General features: G+C 45.5%; 1 protein-coding gene across 1 annotated transcript in view; it reads right to left on the bottom strand.

Moving 5' to 3' along the window:
• Nucleotides 1-2,200: 2,200 nt before the first annotated feature.
• NPAS3 (neuronal PAS domain protein 3) overlaps nt 2,201-18,864 on the bottom strand; it is an 863,147-nt gene continuing 846,483 nt past the window's right edge. Inside the window, 5 exon segments of the mRNA XM_046007000.1 lie at nt 2,201-5,383; nt 5,385-5,435; nt 5,437-6,242; nt 8,036-8,160; nt 11,654-11,801. Coding sequence (XP_045862956.1) covers nt 4,844-5,383; nt 5,385-5,435; nt 5,437-6,242; nt 8,036-8,160; nt 11,654-11,801 — 1,670 coding nt within the window. The 3' untranslated portion in view covers nt 2,201-4,843.

The raw sequence follows: 18,864 nt of genomic DNA, 5'->3' as shown, positions 1-18,864 counted from the left end.
TCTCAGTATGGGCTGGGAAAGAGAAGAGGCCGGATGCAGAGAGCTGGCTGCAGATCCCTGTTCTGTCCATGACCTGCACGCCGGAGTCTCGACACATTGCCTGGCTGCCGGCCTGGCGCGGGAGAGGTCCTGCGCCTCTGGGAGCTCTGGGCCCTGGCTTGGCTGCCAGCCCCGTGGCCGGGGAGCAGGCAGGGCTTCCTGTCAGTGGTACTGAGCCTAGAGCTCGCTTGCTCTCTTTGGGCCCAGAGAGGTTTTTCATTTCATTAGTGACATATTTTAGCATTGATGGGTACAAATAAAGGCCAGGGAACTTGCTAATAATAAGGGAGGCTTGAGCTTGGGTAAGAATCCAGGATTTCCACTACTTGTACTACAGAAGCTCCAGATGCTTCAGGATTTCTTCGCATCCATCCCCAGCCAGCTTCTTTTCAACTCTCATTGCAGCTACCTCCTGATCATAGGGCTGTAGTGGTGTCTAAGAATAAAGTGTTATGGCCAACAGACATTGCCACCAGGCAACAGAGGTTCAGCTCTAGTACCACACTGCTATAAGTGCCCCTCTGCCTCTGCAGCTCCTCCCCTATGGAAAGTTCTGGAAGCTACCACTAAGGACCAACATCAGCAGCGCCTACCAGACCGAATACCTTGGGGAGGCTGCCTTCAGCACTCACTCCCTTCAGGATTAAGCAGTTTCAACAGTGTTTTGACTTACTCTATTCTTCTGACTCTCAGAGCAAAAGAGAAAGAAACTTTGGAAGAGTGTTGGGAGAACCCAATTTGGCATTCTTCCTTACCTTCTTATTTCAAATTTTCAAGTATTTATTTCAAGGACCTGTAGAGGGCACCGTAGAGAAATTGAGGGCCCCACAACTTCAACGTTTCCAGGTCTGCTGATCTGACGCAAGCCTCCATTAGTAAAAAGCATCCTCAAACTGGCAAAGGTCACAGAAGGCTTAAACTAGGGAATGACCTTTACAACAGTTGGTGGTTCTCCGACAAAAGCGTTTGCCTTTTGCTTCGGCTCAACCCATTCCCCTCTCTTCCTTGTCTAGAGAGCACAGAATTAACAGGAGACCCATCTGTATCCTTCTCTGAGACATAGCAAGCTGAAGTTTTCTTGCTTTTCTTTCTTTCTTTTTTTTTTTTTGTTAGTCAGCTGACCTGCCTTCAAATGTGACAGGCTGTAGGCTGCGTGTTGACCTAACTAATAACACAGTCCGAACAGGACTTACTCTGTCTGGAGAAAGAAAATACATATTTAGTATAAAGAGAAGATATAAGCAATGGAACGGTTGGTTATACATTATAGATTGTAATAAATGAAAATATCGAGTGCATTTTCAATGATTAATGGGTGAAAACTGTCATCACTTACCGTGCATTAATCAAGAAAAAATGCACACTTCCCATAGTGGTTAACGTGCAGGCCCATTGTTCAACTTTGATAATGTGCATAATAATGCTTAGTATGACAATGAGTTGGGGTAGCTGAAAATTTAGGATGGTTGCAAGTTTGGTGTAGTATTTGGATTAGCATCTTAATCTGTGCCTTGTCGGCCTCATTGCGACACAAACTATGCATATTTTTTTTCCAAAACTAGCAAAAATACAGATGCATCTTTTTTTTGTAACTTTTTTTTTTTTAAATCAAGAGTAATGACCAAGGTACCTGCTTAAACAAATACTACCAGCATTCATTAGTTAGGATGGTTACATGTAAAAGAAATGATGCGAGATAGTAACAAATTCAAGAGAAGTTTATTATGAAAATGGCACCTGCGGATGAAAAAATTAAGTTACATAAAGACAACCATGTGTGTGACATGTATGAGAATCTACAAAAGTATAAAAAGAACCCTGTTGTAAATGAAGTATGTACATTTCTGATTTGCAGCATTATCAATGGTCAATGAAAAAAAAATGTTTCAAAATAAGCCAGGCACTCAGGAAGTTAGGTCCGGTTAGCTTCACACAAAACAAATGTACCATAGCTGTCGCTTTGTAATGTTTTAATTTTTTTTTTATATATATATTGTAGAGTTGGTAACACTGCTAAGATTTTTTACGAACAGAATATCCCTTTCCCCATTATTCAGCTACTTGGCACCAGTCTCCTCATAAAAGTTTTCATATATTTGTACAAGAAATAGTTAAAAACACAGACACAGTCTTCACAGGTAATGAAGTGTTTTTTTTTTCATTTTGTAATTTTAAACACTATGGATTTAGACAGCAGCTGTGATTATCTGTTAGTTTAAATCACCAGAAATCATTTTGACACAACACAGAAACATTTATAAAAGAAAAAAAAAAAAACAGCTGTCTAGCTGTTCTTTGTAGCTGATAGGTGCATTCCTTTGATTGTTCGATAGCTAGAGTAGAGCTTCCAAAATTAATCTTTAAATATCCTGACTGGCCTTCTTCACCTTCAAAACCTCCTTAAATCCTTCAAGTAAGCTCACTGTTAAAATTTGTGGCGTTTCGCTTTGTTTACTTATTATTCCACAGTGATGTGGGCCCAACTCTCAGAATGAAAGGTCCTAGAGGAAACCACTCAACACAGTGATATTCAAAGGACAGCCGAATTACAGTATTAGCATTGCACACATAAACAAATATATAGGACAATTCTATATTCCATTATCCCCTCCCCTTTTGTTTTTAAAAAGTGTTGGTTGACCTTTGAAATAATTTTCTGTCTCACTGGTAATTGCTTTGTATGTATTGCTCCATCAGCCAACCTGGAAGGAAACCAAAGAAAAGCACCCACTGCTTATATAGGTAGAGCACAAGGGACTCTGGGAATGTTAACAACTGAGGCTATATGGCATCAATTTATTTAATATATCTGAGCAGTATTCTTCAGTGCTTCGTGGCGCACTCCAGAAGAAAAAGTCATACCCAGAACTCCACTGTGGGAAAAAAATGGCTCCATTAACCTTGAGCTAGTTAAGAGTCTTTTTATCTCTGAGAATGAAGAAGATTTTGGAGAAGGGACAGAGTGGGGGAGGGGAGGAGCAATGGGGAGGGAAAAGGGGAAATGAGAGGGAAGGAAAGAAAGGAAAGGTTGGGAGAATATACACCAGCAAAGCAACAGCAGGAATTTTAAAAAGCGGAACGGAATATTCACAGACAGTAGAAGCAGCTTAGGGTGACATTACGGAGGAAGGCCACCACACAAAACTCACTAACCCCCAAGAATCACTGATTCACTAGGACTGCAGGAATGGGACTGGACCACTCCGGACTAGAGATAGAGCACAGAGAAGACAAAGGACAAAACAACTACATTAGCTTAGTATATACTGCATATAGCAACACACATTGAAACTGCAATGGGACTGACAGCCAAGGACACGTACACATTGCACACATTACAATTCTCACATCTGTTATTAGATGCCTTAAAAACAGCTGCCAAAGATGGAGTGGAAGAAGAATTTATACTTGACAGTCATTTGGAGTGTTTGACACTACACTGATTTCTGGCAACAAAGACAAAATAGGAGATTTTTTTTTCTTTTTCTTTTTTTCTTTTTTTTTTTCTCTTTTTTACTTAATGTGCGGTTTTCAGTTGCAGTTATCTGTTTGAAGCTTATTAACCCATTGTTTAGTTTTAAACCGTACTGGTTTCCACCTAGAAAGAAGAGAACCAAAGGGGAAAAAAAATGCCATCAAATCAAATCAGTCCCCCAGAATACAACCTTCCTTTTTTTTGTAGCAAGAAATGGAAAAAAAAAATCAAAAACATGTTAAATATCTTTTCCTTCTTTTACTCTGAAGTGTTACTGAAGTTGTAAAAATTAGCCTCAGTTAGACTGAGAAAAGGAAAAAAAAAAAACAGCTCAAAAAAAGGCAGTATGTATCTAAACTGCTCCTCAAATCAGTTTGATTGAGTTTTCCAAAAGCCCCTTTAAAAAGGGCTTTACTGACCCATTAAATTTAATGTGAGGCTATGTTTGTTAGTTGGGAGGTAAAAAATTTTAAGTCCTGCAGCAAACGTTAATGAGGGCTTTGTCTTAACTAACCAAGGAGACTGCAGCAGCGGACTCCAGACCAGGACACAACACATTTTTTTTTTTTTCCAAAACCCAGCCCAGGAGCTGCATTTTGTATGAAGACATTACAGATTAATAAATGATAGCACCATGGTTTTAGAAATTAAGTTAATGTTTCAGTAATTAACATTTAGTCCAACTTTTTTTTTTAAACATTCTAGTCACAGGCCAGAAATTAAGTTTAAGAACCCAAATTATTTTTATGTGCAAGTAAGAAAATCTTAAAATCTTAACCATAAAAAGAGAATTAAATTCTGCATAAAATTCTAAAATACTATCCCCCTATTTTTTTTTTTTTTTAAAGGAATTAAGAACCAAAACCAAACAAAAGAAAAACCACCCCATTTCATTTGACTTAGTCAAACAGGGCACATTGTTTATGCTTGTCTCTTTCAATCTTGATCATATCAAGATCTTGCTGAAGAAACCCCATGGTTGTCACTTGAGAAATCTCTTGACCACAAGACTGAGTATTCTATGGCAGAGGCATATGCACATTAAAGACATCTTAATAAAGATGCAAAGGAAAGCAAAACAACCCAACACACATCTCAGAAGAAGACAAAATGGCAGGCAACTGGTCATCTGACTCTCTGAAGGCAAAAAATAAACATATCTTTACAGGAAAGAATAAGTCAAGTTAAAGAAAGAGGGGGTGGGACGGGGGCCGTCGTGGTGAGAGAGGACGCTGACCTGCTCGAATTCAAAGTGCTAGAATTAAAAGGTCTAAACGAAAACGCCCACGATGCCTCCGCGCGGAGCCCTGGCCCGCGCTGGGCGGCGCCTCAGTCCTCCTTGCGCTCCAGAGTCTGTGCCGCGTGGATGCCGTTGCTGTAGACGGGGAAGGGCAGCGTGGAGAAGAGTCCCTCGGCCGTGGTGAACACGTTGCCGGCGGGCATCTGCGTCAGGCTGGCGGCGCTCACGGCGCCCCCGAACGGTCCCGACATGTTGAGCCGGTGCACGTGGTGGTAGAGCATCTCCATGGGCGTCTTGGGGTCGAGGCCGAAGCCGGGGCTGTTAACGTCCACGAAGTTAACAGCGTGCGCGTTGGGCAGCAGGTTGCCCTGCATGGCCAGGGTCACCTCTGCGGGCGCGTAGCGGATGGTGCCGGTGGTGTAGACCCTCTGCGCGGCCGTGCTGGTGGCGGCCAGGGTCCCCGTCACCCTGTGCACCAGCGGGAGCACGACGTTGCCCGCCTGCAACCTCTGCAGCGCCTCCAGGTCCCCAGTGTACAGCAAGGAGTTGGACGCGCTGGGGCCGCCCCCGCTGCCGCCGCCGCCGCCACCCCCGCCCCCACCGCCGCCGCCACTGCCCCCGCCGCCGCCACCCCCCACCGCCCCCGGGGTGCTTGTCCCGAGGGGACGCCGAGAGAGGGGGGCGACAGTGGGTCGGAGGCGACGGGGGCCAAGGTCGAGGTGGCCGAGGCGCCGAACTGAGTCTTGCGGGCGGCAGCGCCGTCGGCGCCCGGCGGGGTGAGGACCGAGTCGGGGATGGCCACGTGCAGCCCCCCGCCGCCCCCGCCGCCCTGCGGGGACGGGAAGTGCTCGGAACTGGGGGGCTTGGTCATGCTGTAGGGGGACTCGTTCCTGGAGATCTCCCGGTTGGGCGGGTAGTTCCAGATGCTGCTGTCGTTGTCGAAGTTGATGGGTTCCGAGATCTCCGTCTTGATCTTGAGCACCGAGGCACTGTTGGGGGACGACAGCAGCCGCGGGGGCTCCACGAGGCCCGCGTCCAGGCCGCCGGGGCTTGACGCGCTGGACAGGCGCCGGCGGCTGGCGCTGCCGCCCTTCTGCCGTTTCCGCCTCTTCTTGCGCTTCTGGTGCTTGCTGGAGGCCTGCGCACCCGCCTCGCCCGCGCTGTCCGAGTCCTTGGCGCTGTCGGACGTGAGGGACTCGCAGTTCTGCAGCCGCAGGTCCGACTCGCTCTCCACGTAGCGCTCCACCTTGATCTGCATGGGGCCCAGAGCGCCGAAGCTGTCCTCGCCCGCCTTCGGGTTCTCAAAGTCCGAGTGCTCGAAGCTGTCGTCGCTGTCGCGGCTGTCCGGGTTGCTGGAGCTGTGGCCGTCGTCGTTGCAGTTCATGTCGTTGTCGCACGCGTTGCCTGACTTCTTCCTGTCGGGTTCCGGGTCTTCGCTGTTCTCGGACTGGTTACCCTTCTCGTCGGACTTGGAATTCTCATTGTCCTCTGCGTGGGGCCAGTGGCCAGAGGTGGCATTGGGGAGAGAAGAGACAAAAGACATCAAATTAGCAGCGCAGGACCCACGTCCCCCTGCGGGGGGGTGGGGTGGGGTAGGGTGGGGATGGGTGAGACGGGGCAGGGCTGGGGAGGTGCGTTGCCCCACCTGAGCTGCTCCCCGATCTTAGTCACCTAAAGCCTGGGCTTTCTCTCTTCCCCCGGGGGCCTCTATTAGCTGGGCCTTTATTCCAAGTGTGGTCTGTAGACCAGCAGCCCTGGCATCACCTGGACGCTTGTTAGAAATGCACAATCCCAGCTTTTCACCCAGGCCTGCTAAATCAGATTTTGTATTTGAACAAGATCCCCAGGGGATCGTTTGGCATATTAACATTGGAGAAGTCCTACAAAAATATTCGGGGCGTCAGAGTCAATAACCTGGAATAAGACATTAGTGACACAGAAAATTGATGGTATGCGAGGTGACTTTCTATGGAGGTCTGCAACCCTCCGTGAGTGAATATTTGTTCATTATTGAAAACCACACTCCTAATTCCTGAAGTTATTTTTCTCTATAGTGCTTAGCCATGCAAGGGAATCAGATGGTGCTTATTTTTATTGACTTTGATCTATTCCTGCAACTAGAATATAGGCTCTGTGGGGGCAGGTCTTGGAACTGTCATCTTTTTTGTTCCCTGCTCCCGCACCATACATAAATAAGGAGCAGAGCCTGTCTATTCTAGAACTTCTGCCCTAGTAAAGAACTTTGGAATGAATTCAGTTTAGGATAAGAAAACAGTCAAGATCCTCTGTGCTTTGTACCTCCTCCTGCTTCCCTGAAGTTTTGTCCCGGGTAGAGGGATATGGGTGTACAAGCCAGGAGAGCAGGTGCCCCAGGGATGGAGAATGGTGGTGGGGGACCCCCAGCCATTTGGCACATTAGAGGGAGAATAGATTTTCCCAATAACACAGCTTAGGGGACTTAAGGAAGATGCTGAGTTTATGGCTCTGCTGTGGTGCTTTTGGGTGGCAGCCTAGACTAGAACGTCAGGCAAATCGTGGAACTACTTCATTTCCATAGAAGAGTTTGGATTAGAAGAGGCTTAGGAGTCTCTGCAGCTGTAAGATTCTGTGAGTTCTGTGCTCCTCCCCGGCTCTAAGTGTGTCTGTGGAATGGGAATAGGGGATTGGAGGAAAAACAAATTTTTAAATTAACTTTCTTTTGCCCCAGAGAAGTACTAGTAAGTCTACTTTCCAAAGATTCATTCACCAATGCCATTAAGTATCCCTCTTTGGAGGCTCAACCCCAGCTTGGCAAGGATGTGAATATTTGGGGCTAAAAGATGCAGACTGTCTTAGAGGTAGCGTATATAGCCCCGTTACTGTTTAAACAGCCCAAATCCAGCTAGCGGGTCGGGGCGGGACTCCTTCTGTGTGGCCAGTGGAGGGCCGACATGGAGCGATTGCTAAATCAGTCAGTCTCTATTTGTGTATAGAAAGCATGTACACATGCATATGTGTATATGTACATGACACACACATGCATGTATAGACACCACGTATGTGTGTGTGTGTGTATATACACACACACACATCTATATGTGTGCACAGATGTATGTAGGCGGTACATAAACACACACATGTGTGTGCTGAGAGAGACTCCCGTTATCAGCTCAATGTGACCTATGTCTCTGTACCCATGGAACCGTCGTCGCTCTGCTCTGAGGGCCGCCCTCGGGCCACCACCCACCCCTTGTGTTCGGACAGGCAAGCCGTGAGCGCAGAACATGGAGAAGGAGGAATACCTGTAATACCTGAGGTATCTTTAGAGTCTGATTCAGAGTCGGACGTCTCCGAAGATTCTGACGTTTTCTCAGGCAGGTGGGGGAGCTGTGCGATATCCATGGGTGTGTCCTTGTATTCGGGATTGCTGCGGGAGGGGAGGGAGGCACTCATCAGGAGGGCAGACACCCATTCTCGATGGTCTGCTGTGGACCATCTTCTCCCCACTCCCTGGCCCCAAACGTCTGGAGTTGAGAGAGTTTAAAAGCCACCGCGAGAAAGTGTTTCCCAGCTCCCCATGGGACTTGTGTGGGAGCTGGGATTTCTTGGGCTGTGGCTACAGCTGCACCCCACTACAACGGCTGAACACCCACATGCCACAGGAAAGCCACTAAAAGGCTTTTAAATAATCAGGGAGCACTGGGGGCCAGAGCACTGTGCTGCTTGACATTCGTCCCAGTTGAACACCTGGGGGCAGAGGGAGGGTGAGAAGTCCCCTCAGCTCAGCCTGCCCGTGCCTCCCGGTGTGCCTTGTCATCTCTTGGGCTCCTAAGGAGTCCGTTGCCTCAGTGCCCTCGTCTTCGTTCCTTGATGGAGCTTCTCAGCTGTTCTGAGGGCTCTAAAGCGACTGGGGGTGGGGGAGGTGGTGTGCTGAGCCCTCGGCGCCTAACGATCTGACAGATGCACAGGTGCACCTCGGGATGCATGGATTATGGCTACTGAACTGTCAACACACCCATTACAATCACATTTTCAGCCGCTCATGTGGTGTACACCTGTGGCTTGTTAAGCTGGGACTCTGATTGCAGTGGGGTGAGTCCCAGTGTGAAAGAGGCCCTAACAGAATGGATCTAAGCCCGTTAGCACAAATGGGCTTAATTTTTGTTCTATTTTTAATTCAGAAAGAGGCCTCTTCTGGCAAAGAGAGTAGGGTTCGGTCAGTTTGAGTTGGTTATCTTCTAGAAATGTCCCTTGAAGGCCAGCCCAATGTATGAGCAACATGGGCTCCTGTCATCTCAAGACACAAGGAGAGCTTCTTGCCTTGAAGTGGAAAGGGCCTCTTCTACCCTACATGCTGGCTGGCCAACGTCCCTTACAAGGGACGATCATAGATCCGTTTGCTAATCTCCAGTGAAATGCCAATATCAAAAAGCCATGGTTTCAGTAGCTACTCCACAATGGCCGGTGTTGCTGGGAGGGTTAAATCACTAAGATGGATAGTCAGGCATTTACGCCATAGTGTGAATTAGCTTCAGTGGCAGAGCTTTCTCTCAACAATCAGATGGAGGGGACGGCGGCCTTAGCACTTAGGCAGTCTCTGAACACTCTGGAGTCCCTGATTCTAGCAACACATGAGGGAACAGGAAGAAGAGCAGTAGAGAAGCGGTCATTTTGGAACAGGGAAGGAGAGGCCTGAATGGATCCGGAAGTGAGGGATTCTGAGGAGGAAGAGGTGGTATGAAAATACTGCTCAGGGAAGAACAAAGGACAGGAATATGGGAAAGAAAAAAAACTTTAGTAAGTTGCTCTTTTGCGAGTATTTAGTAGTTGCTATTTTGCCAAGGCCACGTCCTTTTCTTCTAGATCTTTAGCTTATAGACGTGATGCTGATGAACGGAAGACATGGTGGAGTTTCCTTGGCTAATGCCCATCTGTATTGGTCTCCTTCACAAGTCATTGGTCACCCAACTTGTAGCCTTTTATTATTGAACTCAGGGTGAGTCTTTGGGTCAGCTGAGATAGGTCTACCATGTTTGAGATCGAGGTTCTTGAGCCTGAAAACTGGCCTTTGGTACCCAAACTACTTCCATCCTCTCCCTATGGAATTAGATGGCTGACAATCACCAGATACTTAGGAGCGTGTATCCTTTAATCTCAGGCTAGATAAGGGTGTTGACCCCAAATTTCATGGACTAACCTCTCTTTAACCCGTCTCATTGCCTCCATTTGGGGGCAGAGTAGGAAGTCATGAGACCGATGAGGCAGTAAGAAAGAGCCAGACCAAAAGAAAGCTCTCTGAATGGGAGGGGCAAGCACATGGATGGCTTCAGTACCCTATGTTACCTCAGCGCTGGGGACTGATGTCTTCTAGTCTGTGGTGTCCCTGTTACTAATGCCTGCTTTCTGAGAGTAATGGGTCTCTTTGGCACAACACCATTTTGACCAGCCAAAGAGTGGTAATGCCACAACACCTTATTCCATTTTCTCTCTGGCATGTGAGTTCTTATAAACTGCATTACACAGTGCCACTGTTCCATAAACATCTTGGCAAAAGGATTCCTTCATGTCAGATCCCATCTTGAGCATATCACAAACACAGGGGAAAGTTCGCATGAAAGTCAGTCCTCCAAGAAAGGCACAGGAAATACACATATTTGGACTTTTAGACAGAATTAATGTAGAGTAGAAGAGGTCAAAAAGGAAAAAGAAAAGTAGATAAATGAAGACTGTTTTAAGTGGTGCACATTAAGGCCCTCTCTAGAGCAATAATCATTAGTGTCTGATTGATATGTTATTGGTAACAAGCACATTCATGCCTTCGAGTCATCACCAGTGCACACGACATACTCTGAAGGGTCAGTGTGCCAAAGAGCCACAGTTGTCAGCATCTCAGCCCTCATTTGGCTGTCTCCAAGAAAAATGGGATTCAGGTACGCCCTGTCTAGATTATCAGCCAAAGGGCACCAACTTCCATTCAGAAGACCTACTGGAAGCTTTCCTATTCAGACCACGTGGGGGTCCAGCGTGGTGGGTTTTGGCCAAGAGAAGCCCCAAACTGCAATGACAGCTTGGGAGACAGCCAAGCCATGAGCCTCCTGATAGTTTCAGGACAGGATAGGTGGAAAACCTCCTGGAAATTTTGCTCACAGAAGCCTACCACCTGGGCTGTTGGTCTTGGTTTTCTTTTTGCTTGCTTGACTCCAAAGGTGGGAGGCAGATGGGGAAGAAGAGAAAAATGGGGCTGAGGACTAGAATTTAGAGAGCTGCTGAGCCTGGCCGCATTTATGGGTGTCAATCTGAGGGCACATTAGGATAGCAGTAAAACTAGACTGAGGCCACGTGGTATTGGGCACAAGGAGATTGCTTTCATTTATTCACTGATAGCACACTGATTTTGGCAAAGCGGTTTCCTCGGCTTACCAAAACCTGAAAGCCAAGGGAATCCAATGTGGTATAATATGCTTAAGGTTTCCTGCCTGGGATACAGGGCAGGATAAACTGAACGCATGTCCCCATGTCCTTTTGCTTAATTTTCTCAAGGATTGGAGTGCATGTGTGCAAGTTTATGGGGTGGGGAGAAGCAGGTGCTTCTTGAATGCATCATCTATAGGCAGAAGTCTGTCTTTTTTTTTTTTTTTCCTAGCCTGAACATTTGTGGGGGAAACCAAAGCAGCTTCTCAGAGCTGCCCAAATGTTGACAGACCAAGAATTACTGAAAATGTTGTGAATGTGCCCCGAAGGTCCCTTCCACCATAGCGCTGATCTTTTCCTATTCCTTTGAGTCTTGTGGAAGGAAAAGCAGAATTTCTACATAATTCCACACCAGATACTGCCAAAAGATAATAAAACATGTCAGCTATTAACCATGGGCTGCATATTTTATAACTGACACAGAAATGAGAAAGAATTAGAAAATATACCTAAGAAGATAATTCACCCAGATGATATTCTTCTCATTTGCATTCTTGGCATTAATAGCTATGGTGGCACTAGACTGTATCCAAATATATCCTCCGTTCTTCTGCATCCAGCGGTAGTACTTCGTCACACACTGGCCCTTATTCAGCACTGGGGGCAAAAACAAAACAAAAACACAAGGCATTGCGTATTAAGATGGGGACCAAATGATTATCATCTCGGCAAAACAGCGAGCTTTAGAAGGGGGAGGTCCCTCGCTAAGCCAGGGGTGCCCTTCTGTAAGCTTAATGTAGAATGCCATTAGCAGGACAAATAAAATCAACAATTCAGTGGAGCGAGGGTTACTAGCATTTGGAGCAAGACTTGATTCCGTTCTAGGCAATCATGGTGTGAAAGAAAGAATAAAAGGACTACGAATCTTGTTGGCTCCCAGAATACCTAATGTGGTGTGGATATTGTCAATGGGTTTGACGTCAGACGTTAACAAAGGAAAATCTGTATGTGATTTATTCATAGCTGCGAGGTAGATCTCTTTGAGATCCTGGATATTTGAATGGTTCCGAAGAAGCTTTACCCCCTGTCTTTGATCATTTCACCTCAGTGCAAGCAATACCAACCAGTGTCCCCATACATCTGCTCCTTTTGATCTTGCCGAGCAGAATTTATAGTCCGCCTGTGAACGAAATTTACATTGGTCAGTCAGGGGAGATTCTAGTGAGACTTCACTGACTGTTGGAGCAAAAGAAATCCCCCAACCAAGTCAGAGAGAAATCCTGGCCTAAGGGAGGCACGGAATTGACTTGGCTAGAGCCAAATGGAGTGACAGCTCCACACAGCCTCTGAAATATGGCCCCAAATGAAGGCACAAGTAAAAACAATCAGTAATGTGAAACGGTGCCATTAAATACCCACTGAAGGAGAGCTTTAAAATGCAGATGTTAAAAATGATACTTTAACCAAAATCTTGCCAAGTTGAAATTGATTTGATTTGTATCTGGGTACTCCTGAGCTAGTAAAAGGGGAAAGTGCAGTAAATCATCCCCTGAAATAAAGTGCTATGGAAAGGAATGGTTTAAAAGGATGCCGGAAACGTGCAAAACCCGCTGTTACGACTTGGCTAGGGATCTCGGGACTCCACACCCCCGGAAAGCGCGCCAGACGCTTGGCCACTAGAGGGCAGTGTGCACTCGTCCACGTTGCCCACTTTTTGGCATGTCCTTGTCTCCGTCTGCTAAAATGAAAAACCTCTAACTGCTGTAATAAATTTGGCTAAATTAGCTGCTAAATGGTTATCTCAAGTAATATGTATTTGCATTAATCATCTTGCTCTAAACCAGAACAAGCCAGAGTCCTAAAGACGTAGTAAATTCATATTGTCCATTTAATTACGGCTAATAAGTGCTTCATATACAATAGTTTCATGAAGTACATTTTGATTTTTGGGGGGGGGGGGTGTTGGATGGGTAAGGAGAAATCACTTTGGAGAAGAGCCGTGTTTTAAGGCTATGGAAGCTCATCCCATCACGTCCGAGCCGCTCTTCGTGGCTCCAAAAGTGATCCCAGATCCCCCTCGGCATCTTAGGTCCGGAAACCTAGAAGCTCCAGCGCTTGTCTCCCCTTCTCCCTTCGCCCCACGACGCGCTCAACGCGTGGTTGTAAAATTTAATAATTATGCCTTTGCAGTTGCTTGAGAAAGATTTGCTTTGATGAGGGCTTCCCATAGTGGCCAGCTCTGTTCTGAGACTGTTCAGTAGTTTGGGGTATTTTTAAGGCCCGGAACTGTCATCTTCTCTTGGCGGCGAGGCTCCACAGGTAGCATTGTATTCTCCTTTTGTAGGCGATTGTAAGTTCTGCCATTCTGCATGCATGGCTTCCCAGGCTACAAAACTGCGTGGTGAAGCTGAGAGAGGCAAAGTACTCAGTCTGCCATACAGCTCTTCTGTCAAATCGTTGTTGCGTGCAACAAGACGTGCTTTTATTCAAATCCTCTCAACCTGGTTAACTGTTAATAGAGGGAGGACGGCGGAGGAAATTCTGCCCACTGTTTTCACCCAGGGAAACGTAGAGCGCCCCCAGTGGTGGCTGGCGTAAGGTTCTGTCTGCCGTTGTGTCTCGACTGAGGGATAATTGCAAATATCTAGTGTTATTAACGAGGGCAAAGAGATGAAGAGGCCGCTTTTGGACGCTCACGTGAAGAAAACACTGAGATGGCAGGTTAGTCAGATCAGCCCAGCCCGGCTGGGGATTCCGGACTGGACTCTGACTGTATATAGGCAAAAAAAAAAAAAAAAAAAAAAAAAAAAATTACCCCCAGGTTATAGTGCATAGAAAGGGGAGAAGTGAGAAAGGAATTCTAAAGTTAAATTAGAATTGGAAGAATGAACATAAAAATCCACCCTTCCCATTCCTTATAATACTTTCTCTTACTTAAAAACAAGAAAGAAACAAAATCTCAATTCCCGAAATGCATAGCAGTAAAACATCTGGCTCCTTGGTGAGCTCCATGTATGTGCCATGAAAGGGGCTGCAAGACTGATGTGGTGTCATCTCTTGGAGCTAAAGCGATATGACTCTGTTTCCTGAGAATAAATACAGATTATTTAGGGCCCAATAATGCAGTCTTCCTCATCACCCAGACCAAGGTGATGGCCTGGCTAGCAAAGAGAGGCTAGGCTCTCTTTAGCAAAGAGAGACGTGCCTATCTCATAACTGAGATAGGCAAGCTTGGTAGGTCTCTGTGTGAGGAAGTGGTTGTGGAAGGACTGCTGAGGAAGGGGACCCCTCTGGCTCCTTGGGGTGTCAGGCAGCTACCTGAGTGTCTTGACTTGCTGTGGGGAATGCCACAGAGCAGGTCTGGGAGCCCAGCGCCGTCAGCTGGAGAAAGCAAATTTCACCAGTTCCATTCATTTGCCCTGGGCCAGAGTGACAAACGACTCCTAAGAGGTGAAGGAACGTTCTGGCCTAGACACAGATCTCTGCTCTTTTCTGAGGACTACTGTTTTCTGAATGTGACCTCCATGTGTCAGTGGGAAGCCAGACAGGGAGAGAGAAGGTGCCGAATTAGCACCCACTACAGCAGGAAATGGGGACCAAAATAGTGCCCTCATTGTTTTTGTTTTACAGGAGGTCCCATAAGAAGAAGTCACAATGGAATTTTGCTTCTTTTAACATGAACAAGGACTCATTTTTGCTTGGGGCTCCAGAATATAAATTTATGACTTTGGGATAAAGCTTCCTTCTTAAAAAAAAAAAAAAAAAATCATACTGGCAAATCAGTTGGATCATTCCAGCTGCGCCAGAGGCAGGATCTGACAGCTTTTCCTGAGCTCATGTGGTCCTAATCAGCTCAAGAAGAAAAGCCACCTTGGTGCCAGTTTGAAAGAGATTTTTAGTTTGTAATAAATTAGGCAACTTGAAAAAAACACAAAAACTTTTTCAATGCGCTTTTAATCCAGTGGCTGTTGTTTTTATTTGTGAGTTTTAGCTTTAGATAATGGAGCGAAATGAGAGAATGTCTGTGTCAGGCAATTTCCTAAAATCCCCTTTGTGGGGAAAATCCGAAAAAAGCACGTTGTAACTTACTTGATATGGAAGTCCTTAAAAAATAGCTAATTGTCCTTTGAAAAGAGATACATAGTCATCAAACCAAAAAGCTACAGACCAAGTTCATAACAATGTGCTCAAACTATAAAAAGCGGAAGCAGAGAGAGAAAGAAATTTTATATGTGGGTTGCATTTTTAGCTTCATACCATGATACGTCTGAGTACTTTCAACACATAATGTGGCATCTTCTCTTTGATTTATCTCAGAGTTTGCTTTTTGGTGTCCCCAACTTGGTAGAACAGCCCGTGTGCCCCTCACTGGATTCACTGGTCACATCACAACATCTCTAGAATTACATCATTGAGGTTGTACAATTACATCATTGAGGTTGTACCATAGGAATTAGTTTTCTTTAAAGCTCTCACAAAATTTCGATGGCCTTTACCGAGGTTATACAGGATAATCGTGAAGGTACAGGATGGATGGATACGTGTTTCCCAGGTTCACATACAATCTCAAATGGTCCCAGGGGCCATGCTGAGCGCCTCTGCTAGCATGCGAGAACGTGTTTCTTTTACTCTGAAGTCTAGGGTATAACCAATTATTCTTGGCTGCTGCTCATCAGCACCACCCTACGCAGCAAGCTAAAGGTGCCTTTGAGTTACAGGCTGTGCTCTTTAGAGGACAGGGGTGACCCCACCTTTGTGAGGAGACTATGTAACAAAGAGACGTAAATCCTCCTGGCTGAAGTGTTCCCGTCCTGTTCATCTGACGATTTTTGGCTATTGGCATTAAAACCCCACCCACCCCCAATGGTGAAGGGAGTGACCAATAGAGCTCAATCAGAAGAAACCTTCAGGGAACTACCATTTTAGGACACATGACCCGTTATGCCAAACACACTTCCCCCACAAAGGACAGAATGCTCGGTGCTATTGGATATCCTTAAAAAATGTCACCTGGCCTCTCGGTTTGAGCTTAGCAGTAGGCATTCGAGAAATGTCCTGCCTGTGGAGGAGAACTTTTCTCCTCCCAAACCTGATGAACTCCGGCGGAGGCACACATCCATGGCTCTGCACGCAGCCACCAACAGAGGGACTTCAGTCTTACTTGGGAAAACTTTGTCCCCAGAAATAGACGGATGACTGAAAGGACATAAAGGAAGCCTGTGTCTGTGGCAGGAACATAATTCTGTTAGTAAATCAAAACAAATCAGTACAAGTTTGCCTTCAGAAATATGGAGAAAAAAAGAGAACATGGTCTCTTCCTGTTGGGCTGTTCCACCAAATCAAAGCCAAAGATTTTAAATAGTGAGTTGCTTGTGTCTTAAAAAGAAGGAAGCAGTCTCATTCAGTTTGAAGAGGGGCGAAGAACACATATCAAAAGCGGTCTTTTAGCGAAGTGTCTCACAAAAGGACATTTTAGTGGTTTGCATATGCATTAAAAAGCGGCAATACTTGGCGTATTCAGGTAAGTATAGAATAAATAGGAAATGGTGAGATCATCGGAGATCGCACACTTCACATTCACACAGCTGAACAAAGAGCTTCATTATCGTCATGGCGATAGGAGGACGCATCTGCGGCGCCATTCACCCCTCCGTGAGGTACCTTCACCAGTGGCTGCGGAGAATGGAGAGGGGGTGTTTCTCTCAGGATCTCAAATATTATTTCGGGATTCACTAATGTGGAGTGCGTGCAAGTAACGTGTGTGTGTGTGTGTGTGTGTGTTCACGCGCGTGCATCACACCTTCCTACTTAATACCACAGTTGGGTGCTTAGCTGTAGCCACTGGTTTCTTTCTACATTCACAAAACTGGCAGATGAAACATGAAAAAGAATACTGACTCTTTAATCTCTGCTTCTCCACCTAAGGCCCAAGGCAGGCTGACAGGGAACTTCATTCTGGAAACAGGACTTTTTTTTTTTTTTTTTTTTTTTTTTTTAAATTCTGGATTACTTTTTCCTCTGCTTTTGAAAACTGTGGGCTATAGGGGAATGAACCTGACATAGACTTAAAACAGGAACAAGTTTCTTCATCTCAGAGTTAGAGTCCTTGATGCTTACAGGAAGGTCATTTTCAAAACCCACAGGAGAAACAGTATTAGAGGCAGAAACTGTGCATTAAATGCTTTATTTACTTGCAATAGAGACAGTTTTTCATTTAGAGCTGCTCATAGGATCAACCCAGGCTTTGATGCCGTGCAGACTTTCCTATAGATTTTGCAATTAGTGAGCTAGATGTCTTAAATAGCAGGCATCCACAAATTGGTTTTTAGTTTTTTTGTGAATCCATGTGCGGGGCAATATTTGGTAAAGTTTAATGATATTTGATACTTAACGTGAGTTACAAGCTTGAGGACAGAAGACTGTGGATGTTCTGTGAATAAGTATGCATCATCTATGGATTTTCCCCCTAATACACTAATGACAGGCCCTGCTCGAATTGCTATCTGTGTGATTTATAACCTTAGAAGAGGTTTTTTCCTATACCACTGCCAATTGATAGATTTTTATTAACTGTTAATATTGAATCATGCAGAAAACTTTTCATTGATTTAGGACATGTCAATTTGTTAAGTTTAAAAAATAAATTCCTCTTTTCTTCATGATAACCTACTGAATTGGAGACCAAGCCTTTTAAACACCGATGGTATCTTGTTCTAGGACAGGAAAAAGTCAGTGATGGTCGGCATGAGTGACATTTGAGATCTCAGATTTTTTTTTTTCAAGCTGTTTACAGTTCAGCTGGAGTTTCTGTACCACTAATTCCTGCATTTCTTGACCTAAAATAGTTAAGGACAGGGTGTTTCTTAGCCCTTACACTTTGTTGGTGGGAAATGGGGGGTAAGGATTTGCCATATAAAGGGAAGCAGTGAACTCTTCAGCAGAGAATTAAGAAAAGTTGATGGCTGGGAGCAGAGGGAAATGGTGGATTTATTAACTCATTCCATAAATATTCTTTTGAGTGCCTACTTACTCCATGCCAGGCCCTGGAGGATCTCCAAGTATGCAAAGATTGCTTGTGAGCCTGTCCTTCTATTAGTCTCAGCCATGTAATCCCATTCCCTTACCAGTGATTGGTTTACATTTGGAATATGGTGAAACAGGGGAGAGTTGAAACCCACGGGGAGGTCTTTCTTTTTGGGAACTGTTGGGGAAGTTTTCTTCATCCTGAAAACAGGACTTACCTCCATTTGCCTTTCTATGGGAGACAGATACTTACTACTTTCACTAAGACACTTACAACTGTGATAACTCTTAGGGAAAGTGGGATGAGGGTCTGAAAGTATGGGGGTATGACCTGGCCTGGGTGAATTCTTCACCTCCTTTAAATAATGAAGTACTGAGCAAGGTTAAGCTGGAACGTAGGGAGAACTAAGAAAAGGTGGGAGGAAGAGGTTGGATCTTTGCCTCAGACTTATTTTATGTCTCTCATGGACCCTGTGTTTCTGCATAAGGTCATTTTATGAGGTTCACTAAACATCTTTAACAAGAAATATACATGTGGTGAGGCACAGGTATCCAGAAACTAGTGTTGGCAAAATCAGGAATATTGAAAGCAGCCCAGACACATGCCATTTGTGCCCCTGTTGTGTGATGTTCAGAAATCCAAAGACTTTGTTGTGAAAATGTGTCAGATTCTCCCAGGTAGCAGTCACTGTTGGGT

This window comes from Meles meles, chromosome 6, assembly GCF_922984935.1.
Source record: "Meles meles chromosome 6, mMelMel3.1 paternal haplotype, whole genome shotgun sequence".
NCBI classification, from domain to species: Eukaryota; Metazoa; Chordata; class Mammalia; order Carnivora; family Mustelidae; genus Meles; species Meles meles.
Note: the sequence above shows the minus strand (reverse complement) of the source record. Positions and strands in the feature narration are given on the sequence as shown.